Below are 27,911 nucleotides of genomic sequence, written 5' to 3' on the forward strand. Positions count from 1 at the left end.
TGTACTAATGAGTTTAAAATAAGTACTAATATATAAGTAATACTTGCACCATTATATAAGTATACTTATGAGTATATAAGTACTAATATATAAGTATAATAATTGTACAAATAAACAAGTAATATATAAGAATAATACTTGAACTATAATGAGTTTAAAATAAGTACCAATATATAAGTATAATAATTGTACTTAAGAGTATATAAGTATTAATATATAAGTATTATACTTGTACAAATGAGTATAGTATAATATAATATATACGTATAATACTTGTGCAAATGAGTATAAAATAATTTATAAGTATAATGCTTGTACAAATCAGTATATAAGTACTAATATATAAGTATAATACTTGTACAAATTAGTGTAAAATAAGTTCTAATATATAAGAAATACGTGTAGTAATATATAAGCAATACTTGCACTATTATATAATTATACTTGTACTAATTAGTATATAAGTACTAATATATAAGTATAATAATTGTACTAATGAGTATATAAGTACTAATATATAAGTATAATACTTGAATAATACCTTTGAATACCTCTATTATATATATTTTTTATTCTTTATTTTCTTATAAAATGAGAAAATAATGTAAAATTAAATGTTCTGATAAAAATTAACTCACTGGAAGAAGCATGAGGTTTTCATATATACTTCTATTAGCTTGCAATTTTTTTTGTTATGAGATAAACATATGACTTAAAATGTCTTTTTATGAATACAAAAATGACATATAATATTATAAATTTAGAAATCATTTAAATTTTTGTGGTTGTAATAACAGCAAATATAACTGATTATATAATTATATATAATTATATATAATTATATATATATATATATATATATATATATATATATATATATATATATATATATATATATAATGAAATAACTGATCTGTAAGTTGATGTGACAGTCCTTGCCAGTTTTTTAATTTATTTTAATTTTAATTATTAAGCGAGTGGATACAATAAAAGTATATGCATATAATAACAAATAAGCAAAATAATTATCTTTAACAATGAAAAACCACAAATAAAAGCAAAGATTATCACAAGATAACCCACTACAATCAGAACAAAACCAAGGGATCGCACACAGATCCTTGAAGAAAGAAAAAAACATACAAATACTTACACATACAATTAAGATTTTCCTATACAGAGAGGAAAGAAAAAAAACACAGGACATTTATCAAATATAAAGACTTTAATGACTATCAAACTGGATATAAAAGCATCTAAATTCAAAGATTATAAGACTTATAATGTTTTATTTCTTTAATAGGATGAGGTGATTTTAGGAGTGAGATGAATTGAATCCTAAAACGAGAATAGAATGGGTAAATATTTGCGAATGTTCGTTTGTGAATGAATAATTTACCATATAACAGAAAACAACAATGCTATAAGGAGTGTATTTCATAGGGTTGGTTTATCTTTTATTTTACTATAGTAAGCTAAATAGCTAAATTGGCTGTGGAGTATTTGTGTGAATGGGAGTGTTCCCAGTGATGGGTTGCAGCTGGAAGGTCATCATATGCTGGAATAGTTGGCGGTTCATTCCACTGTGGCGCCCCCAGATTAATAAAATGACAAAGCCGAAAAGAAAATGAGTTAATTAATTTTGCTATACAAATAATATAAGCCAAATATTTATAGAAGGTTTGTAAATTGTCACGTATGTATATAACACTTGCCCACTATTAAGATTAAAGATGCACTGATGTGAAGGCTCCGCTTCTGTGCCATTAACAAAGCCGAGCACGATCCAATGCCAGTGACGTCACGAGGGGAGACACCAGCGTGACGTCACGGCGAGGTTTATTTTAAGAGATGTGAAAACAAGAACAAACACGTAGTAAACCGCGCCGACGAGACACGAGGACTCACCGACCCGTCTAACCCAGGAGTAACCCAGATTTCTGATCTCGTATCGCAGCATTATAATAATAACAGCGCGTCTGTCTGAGCGGCAAACACACTGAGGATGCCTGAGTGACAGATCTGAGGAAACATCGCGCTCAATCTCTGACTGAAACGCACGGAGGATTTACTCGGTAGAAGTCATTTCTAGCAGGTGAGCTGTTTTAATTCTGTGGTCATCAGTGTGCGTGCGTGTGTGTGTGTGTATGTGTGTGTGTGCGTGCGTGCGTGTGTGACCGTAATACCGACGGACAAAGACGGCGCCTAAACAAAGGATGCGCAGATATATGCGTTTATTTATGCTGATCTGAGAACGGTTGTTGCGAAATAAGATCGTTCTTTGCTTATTATCTAAAGATGTCATCGTGGTTTTACGGCTAAGTGTATTTTTACATGGTGTAAAACCTGTCACATGACAATATCTGTTGTTTTATCCCACATTAAAAGCACTATAGTGAATAGTGTAAAGTGTGTTACTGTGTGTATTATAGCATTTACATTCGCTATTTGTTAATGGATTCTATACAACACTTTAATATTAACTATTAGATGAGCTAATAACACTACAGTAGCTACACGGTGCTGTAATTTGGTATATTTACGCTATATTTAGTAGAAAACTACAGTATTGGGTTATATTTGCATGTATTAGCTACTTTAGTTGTTGTGTTGCCATAGCAACTGTAGAATCGCCACAACAGATTCATTACTATAGTTGTCGTGTTACCATAGCAACTGTAGACTCACCACAACAGATTAATTACTATAGTTGTTGTGTTACCATAGCAACTGTAGAATCACTACAACAGATTATTATTATAGTTGTTGTATTGCCATAGCAACCGTAAAATCACCACAGCATATTAAATGCTATAGTTGAGTGTTGCCGTAGCAACCGTAGAATCTTCACAACATATTAATTTCTATAGTTTTTGTGTTGCCATAGCAACCGTAGAATCACCACAACAGATCAATTTCTAGTTTTTGTGTTGCCATAGCAACCGTAGAATCACCACAACAGATCAATTTCTAGTTTTTGTGTTGCCATAGCAACCGTAGAATCACCACAACAGATCAATTTCTATAGTTTTTGTGTTGCCATAGCAACTGTAGAATCACCACAACAGATTAATTACTATAGGTGTTGTGTTACCATAGCAACAGCAGAATCACCACAACATATTATTACTATTGTTGTTGTGTTACTATAGCAACCATAAAATAACCACAACAGATTTACTATAGCTGTTGTGTTGCCATAGCAACTGTAGAATTACCACAACAGATTATTACTATAGTTGTCGTGTTACTATAGCAACCATAAAATAGCCACAACAAATTAATTACTATAGTTGCTATGTTGCCATAGCAACTGTAGAATCACCACAACATATACATTACCATAGTTATTGTGTTACCATAACGACCATATAATCACCACAACAGATTGATTACTGCAGTTGTTGTGTTGCCATAGTAATCGTAGAATCACCACAACAGGTTATTTCAAATACCTTATCAATAATATGCTTTAATGAAAACATGATTACAAGTTAAAATGTGGGATTATTTTCTTTTTACTAAGATTTTAAGGTTTAATGGAATATTTCTGATGTGTCGCCTGATTTATTACAATATCATGTTTTCATCCACTTGTATGCTTGCTTTGTTGTTATGAACTGTAATTGTAAATATTCATAAACAGATTCTTAAAAGGTCAGATACAATTTAAAAAGACTTGCAGAGTACATTAGGTCACACTGATGATGTCATTTGAAATATGCTATATTTGTGTGTGCAGTATTATGTTAACAATTCCTAATGTTTAATGCATTTGTTGACATGCACTCTAAAACAAATCCATAAAAAGTAGGGCACTATGTAGGTTACTGGATTAATGAAAATCAATATTTCACAATAAGATTTATAAGTATTTTGAATTTTGCATTGTAGTGTTTTACGTAAATGTGCATATAATTAAATGATAAACTCCAGGAGGACAGTTACAAGTTTTATTTTGTATTTTTATCATTTTTATCATTGTTATTATTATTATTATTATTATTATTATTATTATTAATATTGTTATTAATATTGTTATTGTTATTACAATTATAAATATTTTAATTATTATTATTATTATTATTATTATTATTATTATTATTATTATTATCATTATTATTATTATTATTATTATTATTATATTGTTATCATTGTTATTATTTTTATATTATCATTATTAATATTACTATTATTATTATTATTATTATTATTATTATTATTATTATTATCATTGTTGTTGTTGTTGTTTTTATTATTAGCAGTATTATTTTATTATTATTATTATATTGTTATCATTGTTATTATTATTATATTATCATTATTAATATTATTATTATTATTATTATTATTATCATTGTTGTTGTTGTTGTTGTTTTTATTATTAGCAGTATTATTTTATTATTATTATTATTATTATTATTATTTTATATTATTATTTCGTTTTTTAACTGCAGTGTGTAAAAACACATTGTAAAATGTTTATCTGTCACATTATACTCTCTAACAAAATAACAAAACAAAATAAAAAGTCTAAATTAAAATCTCATTTAAATGTGAGATTAACCAAAATTAATTATAAACTAATTAAAATGAATTACTATTTAAATAAAAGATATAATAAATCAACAATACATCAAATATATTAATTTATGTTGATATCTGTATTTTGCACTTTCCTGTGTTGTGTTTTAAAGAGATGCGCAGATAATTAAACCATAGGGAGACAATTACCAGCACTATTTTAGATTATTATTATATTTTTTTACTGCAACTACTATTATATGATTGTCTCAACTGCAAAAATAAAAATAAAACAAATGTAAAATTACATTAAAAATAAATCAATTGAATATAAATTGTTTATTTTCCCTTAAAGGAAAGATAAAAAATCTATCAAATAAAATCTCTAATAACTGATTTCTTTTCTCTTTGCCATGATGACAGCACAATATATTAGACTAGATTTTCTTCAAGATACTAGTATTGAGCTTAAAGTGACATTTAAAGGATTAACTAGGTTATAAGGTTAAAGTCGGGTAATTAGGTAAGCCATTTTATAGCAGTGGTCTGTTCTCAGACGATCCAAAACAAACATTTCTTAAGGGGGCTAATAATATTGACCTTAAAATGGTGTTTAAAATTTGAAAACTAGCCGAAATAAAACAAATAAGACTTTCTCCAGAAGAAAAAATATTATAGGAAATACTGTGAAAAATTCCTGAATCTGTTCAAAATCATCTGGGAAATACTTGACAAAGAAAATCATAGGAAGGCTTCAGTTTGCCTCTTTTCACTGTGTAAAGTGAAGCTCCATTCATCCATTCATTGATTGTGTTTTGCTCACACACGCACACACCCACCTACACACACTCCTCCTCCACAAGCACATCCAAATCTCTCTGTCGCTCTCTCTCTCTCTCTCTCTCCTCCAGTGCCTCTGTTATTCCCTCCATCGCCAGCGACCCAATGAAGGAGCCGGACGCCATCAAACTCTTCATCGGGCAGATCCCGCGAAACCTGGAGGAAAAGGACCTGAAGCCCATCTTCGAGCAGTACGGCAAGATCTACGAGCTGACTGTGATCAAGGACAAGTACACGGGCATGCACAAAGGTAAAGAGACACGCACGCACAGCTGAGCACACTCCCAGTCACGACACACGCACGTGTTAACAGTGTGCATTTGCATAAACAGAGTCATTTAAAGGGACAGTTCACCCAAAAAATGAAAATCAGCTCATTTATTCTGCCTCGTGCGGTTTTAAACCTGATTGAGCTTCAGAAAAGGAGATACTCTGAAGAATGCTGGTTGTCGGCACCCATTGACTTTCATAGTAGGAAATGACTACAATTATTATGGAGGTCAATTGGTGCCAACATTGTTCGAAATAACTTCGTTGTGCTCAACAGGAGAAAGAGACGCTGGCTCAGTGGTTAGCACTGCACAGCAAGAAGGTCACTGGTTCGAGTCCCGGCTGGGTCAGTTGGCATTTCAGTGTGGAGTTTGCATGTTCTCCCTGTGTTGGCGTGGGTTTCCTCCGGGCGCTCCGGTTTCCCCCACAGTCCAAACACATGCGCTATTGGGAATTGATGAACTTAATTGACCATAGTGTGTGAATGAGTGTGTATGGGTGTTTAGATTGGCATCCGCTGCATAAAACATATATTGGAATAGTTGGTGGTTCATTCCGCTGTGGCGACCACTAATAAATAAAGGGAAGCTGAAGGAAAATGAATGAAATATTTGCAGTGCACGTGCTCAGACCTCTTGGATACGTGTGTGTGAGTGTGTGTTGTACGCTAATGAAAGCAGCACATGCCTGCGGGAGCTTCAAGCCTGATGCTGCACGGCTCTGTGCTACTATACAGAGGGAGAAAGCTCAGTCTCTTGTCATCTCCTGCTCTGCTTCTGCTCTGGGGTCGAGTGCTCTGGGTGTTCGCTCACACTCCAGTGCTGTACAGGCTTATATGAACTCTGTTTGGGGGCTCGTCCGGGATTTAATCATGGATTTCTTAGTGCTTTGAGGTCACTGTGATGATAAAGCGAGGAAGACTTAAGGGGGAGAACATGCCTGCATCTAATATTGTAACACTTTACAATAACGGTTGCATCACAGTAGTGACATACTAATATGTAAATTAAATGTTACTATGAACTTATGAAGGCAGCACGGTGGTGCTCGCTTCACAGCAAGAAGGTCACTGATTCGAGCCTCGTCTAGGTCAGTTGGCATTTCTGTGTGGAGTTTGCATGTTCTCCCCGTGTTGGTGGGGGTTTCCTCCGGGTGCTCCGGTTTACCCCACAGTCCAAACACATGCGCTATAGGGGAACTGATCAACTAAATTGGCCATAGTGTATGTGTGTCAGTGAGAATGTATGGGTGTTTCCCAGTGATGGGTTGCAGCTAATTCTTTTGTTGCGTAAAACATATACGGGATAAGTTGGCGGTTCATTCCGCTGTGGCGACCCCTGATGAATAAAGGCACTAAGCTGAAAAGAAAATGAATGAATGAATGTACAGTATATACTCTATAATAGTACATCATTGATGCTAAAGTAACACTGGCTTAAACACCCACACACACACACACACACACTCACACAGACACACAGTTCTATAGTAGTGTGTTTTTTACCAAGTACTTATGCACACAGCGTTTTCAATCAGAGAAATGGAGCCTTAAGCCTTGGCTCCCAGATTTCTGTGCAGCTGTGTGTGTGTGTGTGTGTGTATGTGTGTGTGTGTGTGTGTGTGTGTGTGTGTGAGAGAGAGAGAGGGAGTTAAACGCAAGTTATCCCAAAAGCCTTGCTGGGAAAATGTAATGAGTGTGAAATTACATTTCTGTAACTTCTCATGTGAAATGATGCTGAATATCCATATTTACACTCACCGGCCACTTTACGTATTTAATATACGTGTGTATATTATTGTTGTGCGTATATGTGTGTTAGTGTGTGCTCTAGGGATGGGAAGATTAACCGATATGTATCGATACGCGGTCATGCGCGTGCTCGATGCGAGAGCATCGGTTGAGCATCAGAGGATGAATGAAATTTTGGAAGCAAATCGAGATGCATCGGTTTTTCCGAGATACAGCTTATATTTTTAATATAGAATGTATTTTTTATTTATTTAAGTGTTGCCCACTTTTTTTAGGTACACCTTACTAGTACCCGGTTTGGCCCCTCGTTTGCCATCAGAACTGCTTTAATCCTTCGTGGCAGAGATTCAGCATGGTGCTGGAAACATTCCTCAGAGATTCTGTTCCATATTAACATGATAGCATCATGCAGTTGCTGCAGATTTGTCGGCTACACATCCATGATGCCAATCTCCCGTTCCACCACATCCCAAAGCTGCTCTATTGGATTGAGCTCTGGTGACTGTGGAGGCCATTTGAGTACAGTGAACTCATCGTCATGTTCATCAGTCTGAGATGATTGAGCTTTATGACATGGTGTGTTATCCTGCTGGAAGTAGCCATCAGAAGATAAAGACACTGTGCTCATAAAGGGATGGACATGGTCAGCAGCAATACTCAGGTAGGCTGTGGCGTTGATGCTCAATTGGTACTAATGCACCCAAAGAAAATCTCCCCCACACCATTACACCACCACCACCAGCCTGAACCGCTGATACAAGGCAGGATGATCCATGCTTTCATGTTGTTGAGGCCAAATTCTGACCCGAGCATCCGAATGTGTGAGCAGAAATGGAGACTCATCAGAGCAGCAACGTTTCTCCAATCTTCTATTGTCCAGTTTTGGTGAGTCTGTGTGAATTGTAGCCTCAGTTTCCTGTTCTTAGCTGACAGGAGCGGCACCCGGTGTGCTCTTCTGCTGCTGTAGCCCATCCGCCTCAAGGTTGGACGTGTTGTGTGTTCAGAGATGCTCTTCTGCAGAGCTCGGTTGTAGCGAGTGCTTATTTGAGTTACTGTTGCTGGAACCAGTCTGGCCATTCTCCTCTGACCTCTGGCCTCATCAACAAGGCATTTGTGCCCACAGAACTGCCGCTCACTGGATATTTCCTCTTTGTCGGAGCATTCTCTGTAAACCCTAGAGATGGTTGTGCGTGAAAATCCCAGTAGATCAGCAGTTTCTGAAATACTCAGAGCAGCCCGTCTGGCAGCAACGTTCAAAGTCACTTAAATCCCCTTTCTTTCCCATTCTGATGCTTGCTTTGGACTGCAGCAGATCCTCTTGACCATGTCTACATGCCTACATGCAGTGAGCTGCTGCCATGTGATTGGCTGATGAGAAATTTGAGTTAACGAGCAGTTGTACCTAATAAAGTGGCCGGTGAGTGTATATAGTGTATATAAATCTATCTATCTATCTATCTATCTATCTATCTATCTATCTATCTATCTATCTATCTATCTATCTATCTATCTATCTATCTATCTATCTATCTATCTATCTATCTATCTATCTATCTATCTATCTATCTATCTATCTATCTATCTATCTATCTATCTATCTATCTATCTATCTATCTATCTATCTATCTAAAGCATCGGTGTATGTTAACATTCTGTCTTTCTGTTTTAGGATGCGCCTTTCTGACATATTGTGCACGAGAGTCAGCCGTCAAAGCGCAGAGTGCTCTTCATGAACAGAAAACACTGCCAGGGGTGAGTGCATTCTCTCTCTCTCTCTCTCTCTCTCTCTGTGTCTGGATTATTCCTCTGGTTATAGTGGGCTGTGTGTAGCAGCAGAGATTATTTGGATTATTCCTTACACCTTTTCAAGCCGCCGCAGACTCTCTGAGATCCAGCACTGAACTGTAAACGGGCCCCAGAACGCAGTCTGTGTTTGCTGACAGGGGGACGGAGCGTCCGTGGGCTGAAACGCAGTAATTAATCCTATTATCAGCGTGACAGCAGGATGACCTTTCAGAAGATCAGACTTTTCTCTCTCTGATCTGATCCACTCTGTTTTTCTTTTGTTCATATAGATCATTATAGTCAAAATATAACCGAGTAACGATGCTGATAATGAAAAACTATCATAATAACTAAAGGAACAGCCATATCAGCAGACAATAGCTGTAGTACAGAACAATAATAACGACTGGAAACATGAATGAGGTGTCATGGTGGTGCAGCGGGTAGCACGATCGCCTCACAGCAAGAAGGTCGCTGGTTTAAGTCCTGGCTGGGTCAGCTGGCATTTCTGTGTGGAGTTTGCATGTTCTCTCTGTGTTGGCGTGGGTTTCCGGCTCTGGTTTCCCCCACAGTCCAAACACATGCGCTATATTGATGAGCTAAATTGGCCGTAGTGTATGAGAGTGTGTGTTTGAATGAGTGTGTATGGGTGTTTCCAAGTACAGGAGTTTAGCTGGAAGGGCATAAACACGATGCATAAAACACTTGCTGGATAAGTTGGCGGTTCATTCCGTTGTGACGAAAAGAAAATGAATGAATGACGTGAATAAACATGGATGATAACTATATTACAGTCGACATGTGTGTTTATGTGTGTGTGTTTGTTTCTGTGTGTGTGTTTGTGATTATGTGTGTGTGTTTATATATGTGTGTGTGTGTTTGTATTTATATTTGTGTGTATTAGTGTGAGTGTATGGATTTGTCTGTACGAGTGTATTTGTTAGTATGTGTGTGTATGTGTGTGTGTGTGTGTGTGTGTGTGTGTGTGTGTGTGTGTGTGTGTGTGTGGCATGTTTATGCTTTTATGATGCTATAAATCAGTCACTAATTAGACCTTGGGTGTGTGTTAGTGGGGACATAAATCACAAACATATTAGTGCAACTGTAATTAGTGACCATTAAGCATAACAAAGGCTTTTGCTCCAAAATAATGCACACACACACACACACACACACACACACATAATCGATCAAGCCTCAGCCAGGTCAGAAAAAGTAACGCAAAAGTAACAAGTAACGTAACCATAAAAAGCAACTCAATAACGCAACCAGCTACTTTAATAGAGAGTAACTCAGTATAGTAATGCTAAAGTAACTTTCCCCGACACTGATTGCTTCAGAATTTTTTGAACGAGATGCTAATGGTCTAATCCGGTTCAATGATCTATGCTAAGCTAAGCTAAAAGTGCTTCCATTTAAGTTTTCCTGTATTTTTTTTTCCATTTGCTTAATTTTGCGTTAAATTCAGTGATCACAGAATTAGTTTAGGGAAGGGAGTGGGCTGGTGAGTCAGTGCTTTTGAAAACACTATCGGTTGGGTTAAGGGAAGAGGGTGGGCGGGTCAGTCGGTGCTTTTGAAAACACTATCGGTTGGGTTAAGGGAAGAGGGTGGGCGGGTCAGTCGGTGCTTTTGAAAACACTATCGGTTGGGTTAAGGGAAGAGGGTGGGCGGGTCAGTCGGTGCTTTTGAAAACACTGTCGGTTGGGTTAAGGGAAGGGGGTGGGCTGGTGAGTCAGTGCTTTTGAAAACACTATCGGTTGGGTTAAGGAAAGGGAGTGGGCTGGTGAGTCAGTGCTTTTGAAAACACTATCGGTTGGGTTAAGGAAAGGGAGTGGGCTGGTGAGTCAGTGCTTTTGAAAACACTATCGGTTGGGTTTAGGGAAGGAGGTGGGCGAGTTAGTTGGTGCTTTTGAAAACACTGTCGGTTGGGTTAAGGGAAGGGGGTGGGCTGGTGAGTCAGTGCTTTTGAAAACACTATCGGTTGGGTTAAGGGAAGGGGGTGGGCTGGTGAGTCAGTGCTTTTGAAAACACTATCGGTTGGGTTAAGGGAAGGGGGTGGGCTGGTGAGTCAGTGCTTTTGAAAACACTATCGGTTGAGTTAAGGAAAGGGAGTGGGCTGGTGAGTCAGTGCTTTTGAAAACACTATCGGTTGAGTTAAGGAAAGGGAGTGGGCTGGTGAGTCAGTGCTTTTGAAAACACTATCGGTTGGGTTAAGGGAAGGGGTGGGCTGGTGAGTCAGTGCTTTTGAAAACACTATCGGTTGGGTTAAGGGAAGGGGGTGGGCGGGTCAGTCTGTGCTTTTGAAAACACTGTCGGTTGGGTTTAGGGAAGGGGGTTGGTAAAGGGATTGGTCAGTCAGGTAGTCAGTCAGTCAGTCCACAGCGGCCTCTGGTGGATTTACGTGATAACAGCAGGCTTGAATGGCACTGGAATGAGAAATTTGAGATCTGAAAAAGCGTTTTGCGCTTTTGGATTTGCGAAAACAAAAACTGAAAAAACGTACCTCCTGGGATGTATTAGGCGTTCTGCAGATATGCATACAGAGGTACATAATCAGAAAGAGTCTGGGTTGGTTTTTCTATTTATTGTAAATCAGGAAAATTCAGCTTTCAGTCATTGAAAATCAGGAAAAAATCAGTGAATTTGAGATTTGGAGTGAATAAAGGGAAAAATGCGGCCTGTGCAGAGATCAGAGGTCAGAAATAAATCTTGATGTTAGTGAGAGAGATACAGCTGTCTGTGTGTGCAGGGTTAAACTGATGCACGTTTCTCTGCTTCTAAGCTTATTTTTAGTTTCTGATGATCTCCACGGCAGCATCTGTTTCAGGAGTGTGTTTCTGAGTGTGTGTCTTTATAACGTATGATAAACCTGCTGCTCATCTGGTCTCTGCTGCGCTTAATCCTGTAAATTAAATGACAGAAACACAGCGGAGTGTTAGAATAATGCGACCAACCTTCATTTTACATTTTACACTTTTCACTCTCTATTTTATTTAAATTAAATTAAAAAGGAATATAACTGTTATTTTATTGTCATTTTATTGTCATTTTAATTTGATTTAATATTCTACTTGTGATATTTTGATATTAGATTGATTTATTATTATTGTTCGGGGTGTTGTTTGTCCTAAATGAGCATTTTATTTTGTTTCGAATGTTGCGCGCACACACACATGCGCACACACACACACGCATATGCACACACATACAAAAACAAACATGAACTATAAACATCCTTAATAGAGTACAAGTAGCCCATTTTATTATACAATTGTGTGTCCCCATGAACAACATAAACCTGTACACACACATACACACTCACATTAGCACACACAAACACACACAATAAAACAGACACACACATACACTGACACACACATACTCGTACACACATCGACAAACACACACACACTGGCACATGCACACACACATACTCACATATGCAGACACACACACACAACAGGAAGCATCAGAAGAGCAAGATCATTGCTTAGATACAGTTGAGCAGATGGAAGGTTGCTAGGGAACATGACTGATGCAACAAGTGACTAATGTGGAATGGAAATGTGTGTGTGTGTGTGTGTGTGTCTGTATGGTTTTATGTGTGTATGTATGTGAGAGAGTGTGTGTATGCATGTGTGTGTGTATAATCTATAATCCAGTGTGAAAAATAATCATCGGTTCATCGCTCCGCAGGGAGATGGTTTGCTTCACGTCTCCTCATTGGCTAAAGTCGGAGGGTAAAACACACTTTATTTGAATAATCCTGAGATTTAAAAGTCCATAATCCAGCACAAATCCTCTGAGAATCACTGCAGGGTCCAGCTTTACAGTGTGTGTGTGTGTGTGTGTGTGTGTGTGTGTGTGTGTGTGTGTGTGTGTGTGTGTTTATACAGTATGTGTATGTGTATGTGTGTGTGTGTGTGTGTGTGTATGTGTGTGTGTGTATGTGTGTGTGTACACCTATGTGTGTGTGTTTATACAGTATGTGTATGTGTATGTGTATGTGTATGTGTATGTGTGTGTGTGTGTGTGTGTGTGTGTGTACACTTATGTGTGTGTGTTTATACAATATGTGTATGTGTGTGTGTGTGTGTGTGTGTGTGTGTGTGTGTGTGTGTGTGTGTGTGTTTGTGTATATGTGTATATATTTATATGTGTGTGTTTGTGTGTGCATATGTATAAATATGTATTTGTGTGTGGGTGTGCATATATATGTGTGTGTGTTTGCATGTACGTGTGTGTGTGTATGTGTGTATGTTTGTGTATATGTATATGTGTAAATATATATATACATGTGTGTTTGCATTTAGGTGTGTGTGTGTGTGTGTGTGTGTGTGTGTGTGTGTGTGTGTGTGTGTGTGTGTGTGTGTGTGTGTGTGTGTGTGTGTGTGTGTGTGTGTGTTTGTGTGTGTGTATATATGTATATATGTACATACGTGTTTGTGTGTGTGTATATTATTGTTGTGCGTATATGTGTGTTAGTGTGTGCTCTAGGGATGGGAAGATTAACCGATATGTATCGATACGCGGTCATGCGCGTGCTCGATGCGAGTGCATCGGTTGAGCATCAGAGGATGAATGAAATTTTGGAAGCAAATCGAGATGCATCGGTTTTTCCGAGATACAGCTTATATTTTTAATATAGAATGTATTTTTTATTTATTAACAAGTGTTGTCAACCTGTTTTTGGCGCATAATTTAATCGACCTACATAAAGTAAGCCTTAGCAACGGATTTGCGGATGTGTACACTTACTACAACTCAGTGTATCAGGTGTGCGGATGAAGCTAGTGGAGCGCCCTCAGAAAGCGCGAGAAGCAAAACAAACATTTTATTCCCCACTGAGTTTTAAATCTAAAGTATGGCAACATTATGGATTTAAGGATGGACGACATGACAGGACAGATGCAATTTGCAAAATGTGCCGCGCATCTGTAAAATACGCGGGCAGTACGACTAATCTGATATCTCACTTGAAGCGGCGCCACGGTGTTGTTGTGAAAGCATCTTCCAGTGTTCCTGCATCCCCGGCTTCCTGCTCTGCTTTAACTGTAGCTACCAGCTCCAAAAGTGGTGAGAAAAGCATTGCAAGTTTTTTTTCCATGCGCAACAGTTTTGTGCGCTCTACGCCAATAACGAATGCTATTGCATTGTTCATCTGCAAAGATATTCAGCCTAGTGTCACGGAGAACGAAGGTTTTAAACACCTCCTCCTGTTAATTTTTATTTAATTATAATAATAATAATAATATTAATAATAATAATGATAAAAATAATGGGTGGCACAGTGGGTAGTTTGACCACCTCACAGCAAGAAGATTGCTGGTTTGTTATATTTTTATTAGCCTGTTGTTTACAGTGACAGTGATGTTTGAAAGCAGCATAACACTGCTAGTTCACCACCTTAAGTTTTGAATAATCATTGGCAAAATATCTTTGTAAAACTTGTTTTCATAGTTGAAAAGTTAAATCACAATTCTTGTTTTGCAATGCTAAATTTATTTATGTTGAAAGAGTGCAAATATATACATTTATAATATATATTGCACTTATACATTCTGTTTATCTTGAAAATACTTCAATAATATGTGCTATATGCTCTAAAATGGCCCTCTACTGTAAACTGACACTCTGGCTCTGAGAGAAAAGCCAGTTTGTAAAAAAAGTCTTGGTTTTGCTTGGTTAATAAATAATCAAACTCATTCAATGGCACAGCATCCTCTTTCACATCATCTCATAAACTTGATCTAATTAGTTAATGCTGAAATATCGCATCGTATCGTGATATGGGTGTGAATCGTATCGTGTTGCATCGCAATATGTCACAAATGTATCGCTAATATATCGGATCGTATTCTTTGTATCGAGATGCGTATCGGATCGGCATTATAGCTTAGATGCCCAACCGCAGTGTGCTCGCATACATATTTGTGTTTGTGTGTGCGTGTGTCTGTGTATGTGTGTATGTATGGATAAGTGTATGTGTGTGTTTTGTTGGTCGATCAGTGTGTGAGAGTGCATGAAAATCTACTAATGTGTGAATGTGGGAGATTACCCATAATCCCTGCAGATGTGTTTAAATGAACTCCTCATCCAGCAGGATTATGATGAGTGCTGACAGCTCCCGGCCCGAGGACACACACTTTATTCAACACAGAAAACTCTCACTCAGGGGGATATTTAACCTTTATATCAGGGTTTATTTTTAATCATCTCTTTTCCTCAAAGACACTTTAATCAGAGCCAGAATAAATGTACACAAGTATAGAGTCATGTGATCAGACTTACTGTAAATATGTATCTTCAATATTTGTGTACTGTACAATTATGAATGACAATATGAATAAAATCTCACCTGTAGTGAGTCAGTCAGGTCTCCATGAATGTACTGCACCCTTTAAAGTGGTAAAATTACAGTAGGCTAGGCTAATTTGATCATTTTAAAGGGTGTAGTAGTACATTCACAGAAGCCGCACTGACTTGCTAACCGGGCCTACCCTTGAGGTATTATTTATGGACCTTTAAGGTACAAATTTGTGCCTTTTGAAAATAACCACACCAGTGACAGCTCACCCACCATTATTTCTGAGAGTGTAGGAATAATGTGTTTTTGTGTTGTGCGTGTGTGTGTCCCCACATATATAGCAATACCAGTAGATTTTGACATTGTGTGTGTGGGTTACATTGTGTGGTTCTTGTGTTCATTACATTTTAGTTACCTTTTAGTTTCCTCAAATATAACAATACAATTATTTTTTTCTTTGTGGGGATTTATTAGTGGCTATTATTAAATAGACTCTTAAATCACACATAAAATTAAATATTTAAAAAATGTAAATGATTGTTTTCTATAGTTTAGGAGTTGGGGGGGGGGGGGAAATATACAGTTTTTACAGTAGAAAATTCATTACAGAGCGGCACAGTGGCTCAGTGGTTATCACTGTGGCCTCATGACAAGAAGGTCACTGGTTCAAGTCCCGCTGGGTCAGTTGGTGTTTCTGTGTGGAGTTTGCATGTTCTCCCCGTGTTGGTGTGGGTTTCCTCAGGGTGCTCCGGTTTCCCCCACAGTCCAAACACATGCGCTATTGGGGAACTGATCAACTGTGTGTGTGTGTGTGTGTGTTTGTGAATGAGTGTGTATGGGTGTTTCCTTGTACTGGGTTGCAGCTGGAAGGGCATCCGCTGTGTAAAACATATGCTTGAATAGTTGGCGGTTCATTCCGCTGTGGCGACTAAAGGGACTAAGCCAGGGGTGTCAAACTCAATTCCTGGAGGGCCGAAGCCCTGCACAGTTTAGTTCCAACCCTGCTCCAACACACTCACCTGTAGGTTTCAAACAAGCCTGAAGGACTCAATTAGTTTGATCAGGTGTGTTTAATTAGGGTTGGAACTAAACTGTGCAGAGCTGCGGCCCTTTTGGAACTGAGTTTGACACCTGTGGACTAAGCCGAAGGAAAATGGATAAGGGAATGAATATCAATACATCGAAGTCCCCATAGAGACAGCTGCTGTTTCTACATGATAACCAGCAGATGGCGACAGATCTCTGTGTCTTTGTGAAAGTGTTTTCATTTTATTGTAGGAAAACCGCTGAGATTTGTGACTATACAGAAACACCGCTGTAAAACTGTTGCTGTCCTGTGTTCAGTTTTATTTCATTGATGAATCTGAGAGGTTCTGCATAATTTAAATAATCTAAACACGTTTATGAACAAAGCTTTGATTATTGTGTTTCAGATGAACCGACCCATCCAGGTGAAGCCTGCAGACAGTGAAGGGAGAGGAGGTAAATCACCTGTTATCTCATATTACCTTATATTATATATGTCCAAAATTATATGTACTGAAATACTCAGAGCAGCCCGTCTGGCAGCAGCAACCATGCCACGTTCAAAGTCACTTAAATCCCCTTTCTTCCCCATTCTGATGCTCGTCTTGACCATGTCTACATGCCTAAATGCAGTGAGCTACTGCCATGTGATTGGCTGATTAGACATTTGCGTTAACGAGCAGTTGGACAGGTGTACCTAATAAAGTGGCCGGTGAGTACACGGAGAGAAATACACAGAGAGAAATGATGATGAGTCATTATCTGTCACACGTTTTTAGAGTTTACTTTCACACAAGTAATATTGCATCAGAAAATTGCACGCAAAGCTTTCTGCGTAAATTAAAGCACATTCGTACGTTGAATTTGATGCACATTAATGCAAATATATACACAATAACACATTGGCAAATAATAATAGAACAGAAGGCTGACACCTTTAAGAGCTTTCACTGGTGAAAGAAATACAATACTGGTCCAGAGTTTTAACAGGAAGATGTAGTTTTGCTTCCCCAAATGAACGTGTGGCTATAAAGAATCGTGATTGGCTATTAGAAGAGGGCAGGACTTTGTTCACTGTGGGGCCATCTGCTGTGTAAAACATGTGCTGGAATAGTTGGCAGTTCATTCCGCTGTGGTGACCACTGATAAATAGACTAAGCTGAAGGAAAATAATAAATGAATAAGATTCATTGTGCTTTACCAACCCCAACCCTAAACCTACTCCTACAGTAATGCAAAAACAGTAGTTATTGTTGTGCAATGGCTCAATCTTGTGCTGTATTGATGTGTGCATCATGCCCAATAGCTGCAGGTGTATCCCTTTTATCTTTAATTGAATACTTAACCCACAAATGTTATTATTATTGGGTAATTTTTATTTTAGGTTGAACTATTTGCTTGAACCTCTAAACTGTACCGCCATCTAGTGAATTAAATTATTACTGCGCTGTATGCTGTATTGTTCCCCCACCCCTTCTCTATTGAATGCTCATGTGAGCTATATTTGTAGCTGAATGCTGGCTGTGGTAATGTAGATTTACTGTCATGGGGATGTAAACAAGGTCCCATTTCTCATAAAAATAACAAATAAATTCTTATAAAAATTAGCATAATAATAAAATTCACTTTTTCAGGAAGCTAATCATAGGGTGTAATGCTGGATTTTGAAGGGCAGACATTTTACAGGGTTCATCCTGCAGTGTAAAATGTCTTAACGCTGCTGTCAGGTTTCATTGTGTTGCTCTCCTGAACAGAAAGCTCTATTAATGGAGCAATGTTATTGGCTGGTGTTGTGTTGTCATATAGAGGCATGTGTTCAGTTTCAGAAGTTTGTGTATTATCTGGTACACTCTTCTGAATCTGACTGCATGCTTTGTGATAGAGAATCCCCAAAACTGAAATGCCGATGATCAAGATGACCACGATAAGAGCCAAAATGATGATGATGATGATGGTCTTATAATCAGATGCTTCAGTCCCGGTGGAGTCTGTCTGGTCCTGTTTCTCTGAAGGAATCAAAACAACAGTTAAAATAAGACGCAGAACAACAAAAATGATGCAGATTTAAAACTCTACAGATTAAAAAAAAAAAGTAGAAGAAAAACGATCCTTGAGAACTACTTGTATAATTTTATTGTTTATTTTATTTTTGTTCACACACACTCTGTAAAATAAATTAATGACAAAACGTCAGGGCAATACATCTTTATTATGTTGCTTTAACGTATTTTAATAAGTTAATCAGGTCAGCTTGAGTCATGTTTTACAGTGTAGGCTGATTGTGTTAGGCAAGTGATTGGACAACAGTGCTTTGTTTTGCAGCCAATCGAAAATAAATATATATTGAGGGGTAGGGCTGTGCATTTTGGGGAAAATATCTAATTGAGATGGTTTTGACAGATAATGCGATTTCAATTCAGACTTCAAGCTGATTTTAATTTCATTCAAGCTTCAGCCGTGGCAGCAAATCTGTGACAGCTCTTAAAAGTGATCTGTTTTTGTTCAGTCTCCGTGACTTTGAAACCAAAATATTCCCATATTATAAATGCAATTTTTTTTTACATTAATTTGTCTATTGAGGCTTCTGCAGCAGCAGCAGCAGCAGATGCCATCATCCCACTTGTCAGCACTTTACTGTTTGTTTTCTTTTTTGTATTGTGGGTGTAGTTCGGTTGCACAATTCTGATTGAGCAGAACAAAAGTGTGCTCACTCACACATGCTCTGGGAAATTAAATTATATATATACATATTTATTATATAAATATATATATATATATATATATATATATATATATATATATATATATATATATATATATATATATATATTGTGGCCTTTTCAAATTGCGATTGCGATTAAATTTTAAATAATCGCACAATCGCACAACAAACAATTAACAGGCACGTGCACGCATAGGGCTCAACCTGTGCACTGCATTTTTAACATTTTCAGTCTTGGATAGAAAGTGCTCTTCCAAAATCATCTGAAGTGCCCCCGCGACACCCCATTCCCCTCACCCCCCACTTTTCAGTTTGCGACAAAGTCTCTGCACGTGGTTGGATATTAATATTGCTCTTAAAACTATTTATTTATTTATTTATTTATTTATTTATTTTTTATTTATTTATTTTTTATTCCAGCTAAGCTAAAATACTGTCAGAAAAAATTATATATATATATATATATATATATATATATATATATATATATATATATATGTATATATGTATATATATATATATATATATATATATATATATATATATATATATATATATATATATATATATATATATCCAATATTTCCCAAATGATGTTGAACAGATTCAGGAATTTCTCACAGTATTTCCTCTAATATTTATTCTTCTGGAGAAAGTCTTATTTGTTTTATTTCAACTAGAATAAAAGCAACTTTTAATTGTTTAAAAACCCATTGTAAGGTCAATAGTATTAGCCCCTTTAAGCAATATTAGTGTTGGATTGTCTCCAGAACAAATCACTGTTATACAATAACTTGCCTAATTACCCTAACTTTACCCTAATTACCCTAGTGAAGCCTTTACATGTCACTTTAAGTTGTATAGAAGTGTCTTGAAGAATATCTAGTCTAATATTATTTACTGTCATCATGACAAAGAGAAAATAAATCAGATATTAGAGATGAGTTATTAACACTATTATGATTAGACATGTGCTGACAAAACTTCTCTCATTAAACAAAATTGGGGAAAGAAATATAAAGGGGGGCTAATAATTCTGACTTCATATATATATATATATACACACACACACACACACACACACACACACACACACACACACATTCAAATAACTACTTTATAAAGGCATTTAAAAAAGACAAAGCACACAATATAGTGTAAGAAAGCATTTAAACTCAAATCTAAATTAAAGCTAACTAGTCAATTGCCTTTAAATTATAGTTCATTAATATAACGCCAATAAGCTGAAAATGAGACTGGACTGGACGTACTGTTGACATGCAGCTTGTACGTGTGCGGGTATCCTTCAGTGGTGTCCTGGTCTACAAAACAGCGGTAAACCCCCTCATCTGTGCTGTGGAGGTCAGTGATTGTCAGGGAGAAATTGCCGGTCCTGAAGCAATCCTTCTCCACTGAAACTCTGCCCTCGAAGCCTTTCCCAGGGGTTATTACTCCACCCTTTTCATAATGGAGAGCTGTCCCGTTATTGAAGAGCCACGTCACGTCTTTGTCACTGAGCGCAGTACAGTCTAAAGTGACGTCTTCTGTCTCCACTTTGTCCACCTTCAGAGCATCTGTAGGGGAAAATTTACACAAATATTGACACATTTTTTAAATGTTTTTTTTTTAAGTCTCATGTTTACCTGGGTTTATTTATTTAATATATTAGCTTGATATGGACTGACCCACACACCACCTTCCCTAAACCCAACTGATAGTGTTGTCAAAAGCAAACTAGTAGCAGCATGCTATAACCCCAAATTCACACTTGGATTTAGTTTTATATCAAGTTGTATGATTACAATGAAAATATTTAGTGATGGTCAAAGCACTATTTAAAATATTTTATCAACTATTACAGGATTCATAAATACACAAGGCTGTTTAGATTTTACATCATTAAACCAATATGCAATGGCTATCCAAAATATTTTCTTTTTTTTTCATTTCTGTCCAGATATATATATATATATTATTATTATTATTAAGGTTTCTGGAGCCATCTTTCACCGAACTTAAACCCTGATTCGCTCCATGTCCCAATTCTGCCACATATACTCATTCTGAAAACATACCCCTATTTACATTTCTGGGGAGCTTGAATTATGTAGCCAGAGGAACGTATGGCTGCATTTGGTCTTTAAAACAAATGTTACTGGACGGTATGATGCCGTTCCTTAATCTGGATCTAAACTCCTCTTTAGTACAAAAGGCTTGTAATTACTTACTGTAATTTAGTCATGAAAAATTCATCAGTAACAAAGTATGAAAGTACAATTATTAAGCACATTATACATGTGGTTATAAGTCAATAATGCAGCATTTGTATCTGCAGTTATAAACTGCTTACTAAGGCTTATTAATGTAAAGTTAATGCTTAACCGATAATGAATTCACCATTTGCTATTGCTTAATAAATGATTTATAGTGTGCAGTTATTATAAGGTGTTAGCAAAAAAGTTATTAGCCCAATAAATCTAAAATAAATTGAGAAAAAAAATCTTCTTTTTAAATATGCTGATTTGATTATTATGAAACATTTTTAGATAATTTTTTAGTGTTGAAAACATTGCATTTTTGTGGTTTGTAGTTTGTAAATGTTTAATTCTGTAATTTATTTTTAACCGTTATTTAAAATTTTATTTCAATTATTTTTTATTTATTTATTTGTTTATATAGTTTGACAAGATTCACCTTTAAAAGGAATTATGTTCTTTTTCAGGGATATTAAAATGTTTTTAATGATTTAATCCACAAGTGAGAATCTGAATTATTCCCACCATGAGCTTTGACTGGTAGTGTATCAATAACATGCTGTATACTTACACAAGACATTGAGTTTAAGTTGACTTTCTGCCTCATTACAGATAAACACATAGGTGCCCCGATCAGTGCTTTTTGCCTCTTTGAGGAGCAGCTAGTTTCCAACACAGCTGAAATCTGCTCCAAAATTATATTCAATTGAGCAGAGCTGGTTTCTGTATCTGCCGATCGATGCATCTGTAGGGAAACTCTTACTCCACCTGGCGTGATCGCAGATGCTGGCGTTATAGGGGAAAATATATGAGTCCTTCAGCAAGACAAAGTCTGAGCGACGACCCTGGCTGACCCCTGGAACTGAACAGACAGACGAGAAGCGCGATTGACCGATGCATACTGTAAACAACAATCCATATGATGTATTGGTGTATAAATGCATGAAATACAGTCCTTTACTGTAAAATCCAAACATTTATTTTACATTCTTCAGCTTAGTCCTTTATTTATGAGGGGTCACCGCAGTGGAATGAACCGCTAAGTTATCCAGCATATGTTTTACACAGTAGATGCCTTTCCAGCCGCAACCCAGTACTGGGAAACACCCATACACACTTATTCACACACACACACTCATACACTACGGCCAGTTCATCAATTCCCCTATGGCGCATGTGTTTGGACTGTGAGGGAAAACCGGATCACCCGAAGGAAACACACCCCAACACGGGGAAAACATGCAAACTCCACACAGAAATGCAGACTGACCCAGCCAGGACTCGAACCAGTGACCTTCTTGTTGTGAGGCCACAATGCAAACCATTGAGCCACCTTGACACCACATAATAATCTTATATACAGTAAGAATTGTCCTACCTGCAGTGGACAGGAGTGCAAGTAATAGGGCAGCCACATGTTTGATGGCATCCATGATGAAGCTCTTCTAAAGACGGGACGAGCCGTCAGGACGAGCCGCAGCACGCTCTAATACATGACATAAAGACACCTTAAATTAACTGTGTGTTATCATCACAGGATAAAGAGCAGACATCTCTCAAGAACTCAACCAACCCTGCTGAAAAATCCAGCTTAATCCAGCCTAGACTGGTTGGCTGGTTTCAGCTGGTTGACCAGGGTGGTTTTAGAGGGGTTTTGGCTTTTTCCAGGCTGGTTTCCAGCCAATTCCAGCCTGGTCTTAGCTGGTCAGGCTGGAAAATGACCAGCCAAATCCAGCTAAAACCAGCTTGTCCAGCCTGGTTTAAGCTGGAAATAGCTGGTTTTGGCTGGGCTCCCAGCTTGGCTAGGCTGGTCAAGCTAGTTTTAGCTGGTCATCTCCCAGCCTGACCAGCTAAGACCAGGCTGGAAATGGCTGGAAACCATCCTGGAAGTGGCCAAAACCCCTCTAAAACCAGCCTGGTTCACCACCTAAAACCAGCCAACCAGCCTAGGCTGGTTTAAGCTGGATTTTTCAGCAGGGAAAACTAAACAGAAGCTGACTGAAGGCTAAAAAAAGAGCTCATTCAAAATAAACACCACCACCAGCATTACAGGAAATATTATATAAACAAACTATTAGCATGACAGTAAATTAGCATGCATTGTTAAACGTAAACACATTAGCTTAGCTTGAATAAACGATGAACATAAAGTGAAGTGTTGCACATGTGATCATGTTTGTTTAGTCTAACACTAGTAACAACTAATGTTAATTATACTGTATACATTAATGTATACTATTAGCATGATGATACATTAGCATGCATTATTAAACTCAAACACATAAGCTTAGCTTCAACAAATAAACCTACAGAGGAAGATATTACACGTGTGATTACATTGGTTAAGACCAATACTTCTGTTTACATTAAGAACTACTGACAGGTTCAGTATCAGAAATGATGCAATGCTAATCATCCGCAATCCCTTAAAGCGAGTGTTTATTTTATTAGCTAGGTGCTTTAACATACAGTACTCTCCCGTTAACATACCTCTTATGTTTCGCTCAGTCGCCTGCAGATCTTGAGATAGGGATAATGCCAAAAAATGTAAAACATGCAGAGCTTCACGCTGTATTTAGAGAGCAGGGCAGTTTAATGCGGCTCTACTTCCTGATTTTTCTGACAGGAAATGACGTAAAAAAAAAGATTAGTGATGTCACTGAAAATCACTGATAGTGGGAAAACCAGTGCCTGTTTACCAAATGGAGCTATTAGATTATCTCCTATAATTCTGTTCTTCCTCCTTTAGACCCTACTGCAGTGCAATGTTAGAAAAACTTTCTCAGTTACAAATCAACACTGCTTCTGAGACTGTATTCTGATACTGCTTGAAGGAAAACCTGGCTACTTCCCAAGTCACTTCATTACTAATAATAAGATACAGTGGCTCAGTGGTTAGCACTGTGGCCTCACAGCAAGAAGGTCGCCGGTTTGAGCCTCGGCTGGGTCAGTTGGTGTTTCTGTGTGGAGTTTGCATGTTCTCCCCATGTTGGCATGAGTTTTCTCCGGGTGCTCCCCACAGTCCAAACACATGCGCTATAGGGGAACTGATCAACTAAATTGGCCGTAGTGTATGAGTGAGTGTGTAAGGGTGTTTCCCAGTACTGGTTAGAAGTAGTATTATTAGTATTATAATTAGTCGGTCACTTTACTTAAAGTCATCAATTATGCATTTATAAAGCTTGGCAAATTAATCTGCCAACATGCAGAAAAACAATCTAATAATATTATTTCACCTTCACCATTGGTAGATTATTTTGCATTTCTTAAGGTAAAAACTCTTAATTTTGACTCATTACTTCGGAGAACAAGACAATAAGTTCTGCTTGTCTACAAAATGCTTCTTGATTTAAGGATTTGTAGATAATTAGACTAGAAACAAGACACTAACTCTAAGAAAGGCAGACTTTGCAGTGTGTTGATGTGCTGCTGCTGAATAATTCAGATAGATGACGCTGAGTAACTGATGGTCATTTCTCCGCTCTCCTGTGTTTATTTGCAGAGGACAGAAAGCTGTTTGTGGGCATGTTGGGAAAGCAGCAGTCGGATGAAGACGTGAGGAAGATTTTCGAGCCGTTCGGCGGTATTGATGAGTGTACGGTGCTTAGAGGACCTGACGGCACCAGCAAAGGTCTGTACCACACGCACACACACACACACACACACACACACACACATGCACATGCATTCAGTCATTGCAGTTCCTTTCCATAATGAAGAGCTCTTTGCATTTGCCCTCCCCAATGTCATCCGAGATGTTGAAGAATCTCTTTTGCCACTTTTTATAAGCTGTAAAATGCATTTCCAGAGTGTGTGTGAAGTTTGATCTCAAAATAGCACACAGATAGTGTTCACTACCTCTCTGAAACTGACCCTTTTAGGCTTTGATCTTAGTTGTCGCTTTAAATTCAAATGAGCTTGTGCTCTTTTCAGAAGAGGGCGGAGCTACAAACACCTGTGTGTCAGCTTATCATTGTCGATATATAAATATATATATATAGATATAGATATAAATATAATTTATCAAACTCAAGCTGATGATGTGTGTGTGTGTGTGTGTTTTCTCAGGCTGTGCGTTTGTGAAGTTTCAGAGTCACTCAGAAGCTCAATCTGCCATCAACAGTCTGCACGGGAGCCGGACTCTACCTGTGAGACCCTATATTCACCTACTATACTATACTATACTATACTATACTATACTATACTATACCATACAGTACAATACTATACTATATTATACTATACTATACTATACCATACTATACCATACCATACAATACTATACTATACTATACTATACTATACTATAATATAATATACCATACAATACTATACTATACGACCATACAATACCATACCATACTATACTATACTGTACTATACCATACTATACCATACCATACTATACAATACTATACCATACAATACTATACAATACTATACTATTTTATACTATTCTATACTATACTATAATATACCATACAATACTATACTATACTATACCATACAATACTATACCATACGACCATATTATACTATACTATACTATACTATACTATACTATAACATACGACCATACAATACAATACTATACCATACTATACTATACTATACTATACCATACGACCATACTATACTATACCATATGACCATATCATACCATACAATACAATACTATACTATAGCATACCATCTACTATACTACACTATGCCATAAAATACTATACTATACTATACTATACTTTACTACACTGTACTACTATGTCCATCAGCTGATCTGTGTGTGTGCGTGTGCACATGTGTGTGTGTGTGTGTGATCAGGGCGCCTCCTCCAGTCTGGTGGTGAAGTTTGCAGACACAGAGAAGGAGCGCGGTGTGCGGCGCATGCAACAGGTCACATCACAGCTCGGCGTCTACACTCCAGTGACGCTCAACTTCAATGCTTATAATGCCTACACACAAGCGGTGAGTACACAGACACACACAAACACACAGTAAGGATCAAGGCCAGTACTTAAAAGCTAAATGTCAAGTAATCATAAAATAAAAACTAAGATGTAAACACAAGACTTTTGTAATGCAAGAGTCTCTAACTAATTAAATATATTTATTAATAAGCATTTGAAGTAGAAGAGCTGCTCAATTTGGCTCTCTCTGGTTTCTCTTGTCCATCATTAACTCACTGTGATGTGTGTGTGTGTGTTTGATGTGTGTGTGTGTGTCAGCTGGTCCAGCAGCAGGCTCTGGTAGCCCAGGCTCAGTATCTGTCTCCCGCAGCATCAATGCAGATCCAGCAGATGGCAGCACTCAACGCCAGCGGCATCATTGCTACACCCATCACACCTCCATCCGGTACACACTCCATCAGCACACTCACAAACTCCTAAACATATCACTCTTACAAACATTACAAGCTAAGGAATCAATTTAGAGAAATATAAGGCCCTAAATGCTGTTTCAAAAGTCTTAAATGCTGTTTCAAAATTAAATTGTGTGTAATTTTTGGACACTGTACAACAATAATTCATATCTTTTCCAATACTATGGGGTTAGGGTAGTGATTGACATTATTAAAATACAATTTATAGGGTAATTTAATAAATAATATAAACAATTATTGTTATAATTACTGTTTTTAAGTGATAGGTAGTTTTCGGATAGGGGTAGACATTAATAAAATACAATTAAAAGGGTATTTTAATTAATAATATAAATGGATCTCGTTATAATTACTGTTTTTGAGTGCTGGGTAGTTTTCGGGCAGGGGTAGATGTTTAAAAAAATCTATTTCTATAGGCGCCCCCTGCTGGTAAAGTCTAGAGGGGATACAGCTGGGGATATTCACATCAATATAGCATCATTTTTGTGACACGGCTTTACTGTGAGGGTTGGGGTTGGGTTAGACATTCATAAATACAATTTATTGGGTAATTTATTAAATAATATAATTAATTCACGTTATAATTACTGTTTTTAAGTGATGGGCAGATTTTGGGTAGGGGTAGACGTTTATAAAATACAATTTAATATGTAATTTATTAAATAAAATAAATATTTCTCATTGGGTTGAGGGTTGGGGTGGTCCTCTTCTTTTCTTGAGCTCAGTTTATAACATTACTTTCTACCTGTCAGTCAAACCTCTGCGCTGCTCTATGATTGGCTACAGGTGCAAACACTCCACCCACTCTTGCAGCCACGCCCGTGTCAGCTCTGCCTCAACCAATCGCAGTGAACGGCTACAGTCACTTACCACCAACAACCAATGGACAGCCAGCGTCAGAAATCTACACCAATGGCCTTCATCCATATCAAGGTGAATTACAAATCTAACACACACAATCCCCAAACACCAGAGCAGTGAGTTCTGCAAGAACAGGAATTCAAAAAGTGTAAAATGCGGTGGTTATCAAGGCGGTTTAACCTCCGCCTGC

The 27,911-nt window shown here is 37.3% G+C and overlaps 1 protein-coding gene and 1 non-coding gene across 5 annotated transcripts in view; one reads left to right on the forward strand and one right to left on the reverse strand.

The window, feature by feature from the left end:
• Positions 1-1,846: 1,846 nt before the first annotated feature.
• The window catches only part of celf3b (cugbp, Elav-like family member 3b), a 29,788-nt gene continuing 3,723 nt past the window's right edge, over positions 1,847-27,911 (forward strand). For 2 of the 4 annotated variants that reach the window (XR_015510759.1, XM_087286383.1), the window contains exons 1-9: positions 1,847-2,095; positions 5,436-5,614; positions 9,054-9,136; positions 16,911-16,959; positions 24,983-25,111; positions 25,549-25,628; positions 26,302-26,445; positions 26,706-26,832; positions 27,647-27,793. Coding sequence is in view for 2 of the 4 variants with exons in the window: in XM_087286383.1 (XP_087142509.1) it covers positions 5,470-5,614; positions 9,054-9,136; positions 16,911-16,959; positions 24,983-25,111; positions 25,549-25,628; positions 26,302-26,445; positions 26,706-26,832; positions 27,647-27,793 (904 nt within the window). In the remaining 2 variants the exon portion in view is untranslated. The remainder of the gene's footprint in view (positions 2,096-5,435; positions 5,615-9,053; positions 9,137-16,910; positions 16,960-24,982; positions 25,112-25,548; positions 25,629-26,301; positions 26,446-26,705; positions 26,833-27,646; positions 27,794-27,911) is intronic. The other 2 variants (XR_015510760.1, XM_087286384.1) reach the window with 1 other exon arrangement.
• LOC101882672 (uncharacterized) lies at positions 17,272-24,111 on the reverse strand. Its single transcript, XR_015510761.1, has 5 exons — positions 23,971-24,111; positions 22,859-22,966; positions 22,052-22,342; positions 20,497-20,799; positions 17,272-18,509 (listed from the first exon to the last, which is right to left on the reverse strand). It is a non-coding gene; the product is annotated as an uncharacterized LOC101882672 (transcript).

Source organism: Danio rerio, chromosome 16 (genome assembly GCF_052040795.2).
Source record: "Danio rerio strain M-AB ecotype USA chromosome 16, GRCz13ab, whole genome shotgun sequence".
Taxonomy (NCBI): Eukaryota; Metazoa; Chordata; class Actinopteri; order Cypriniformes; family Danionidae; genus Danio; species Danio rerio.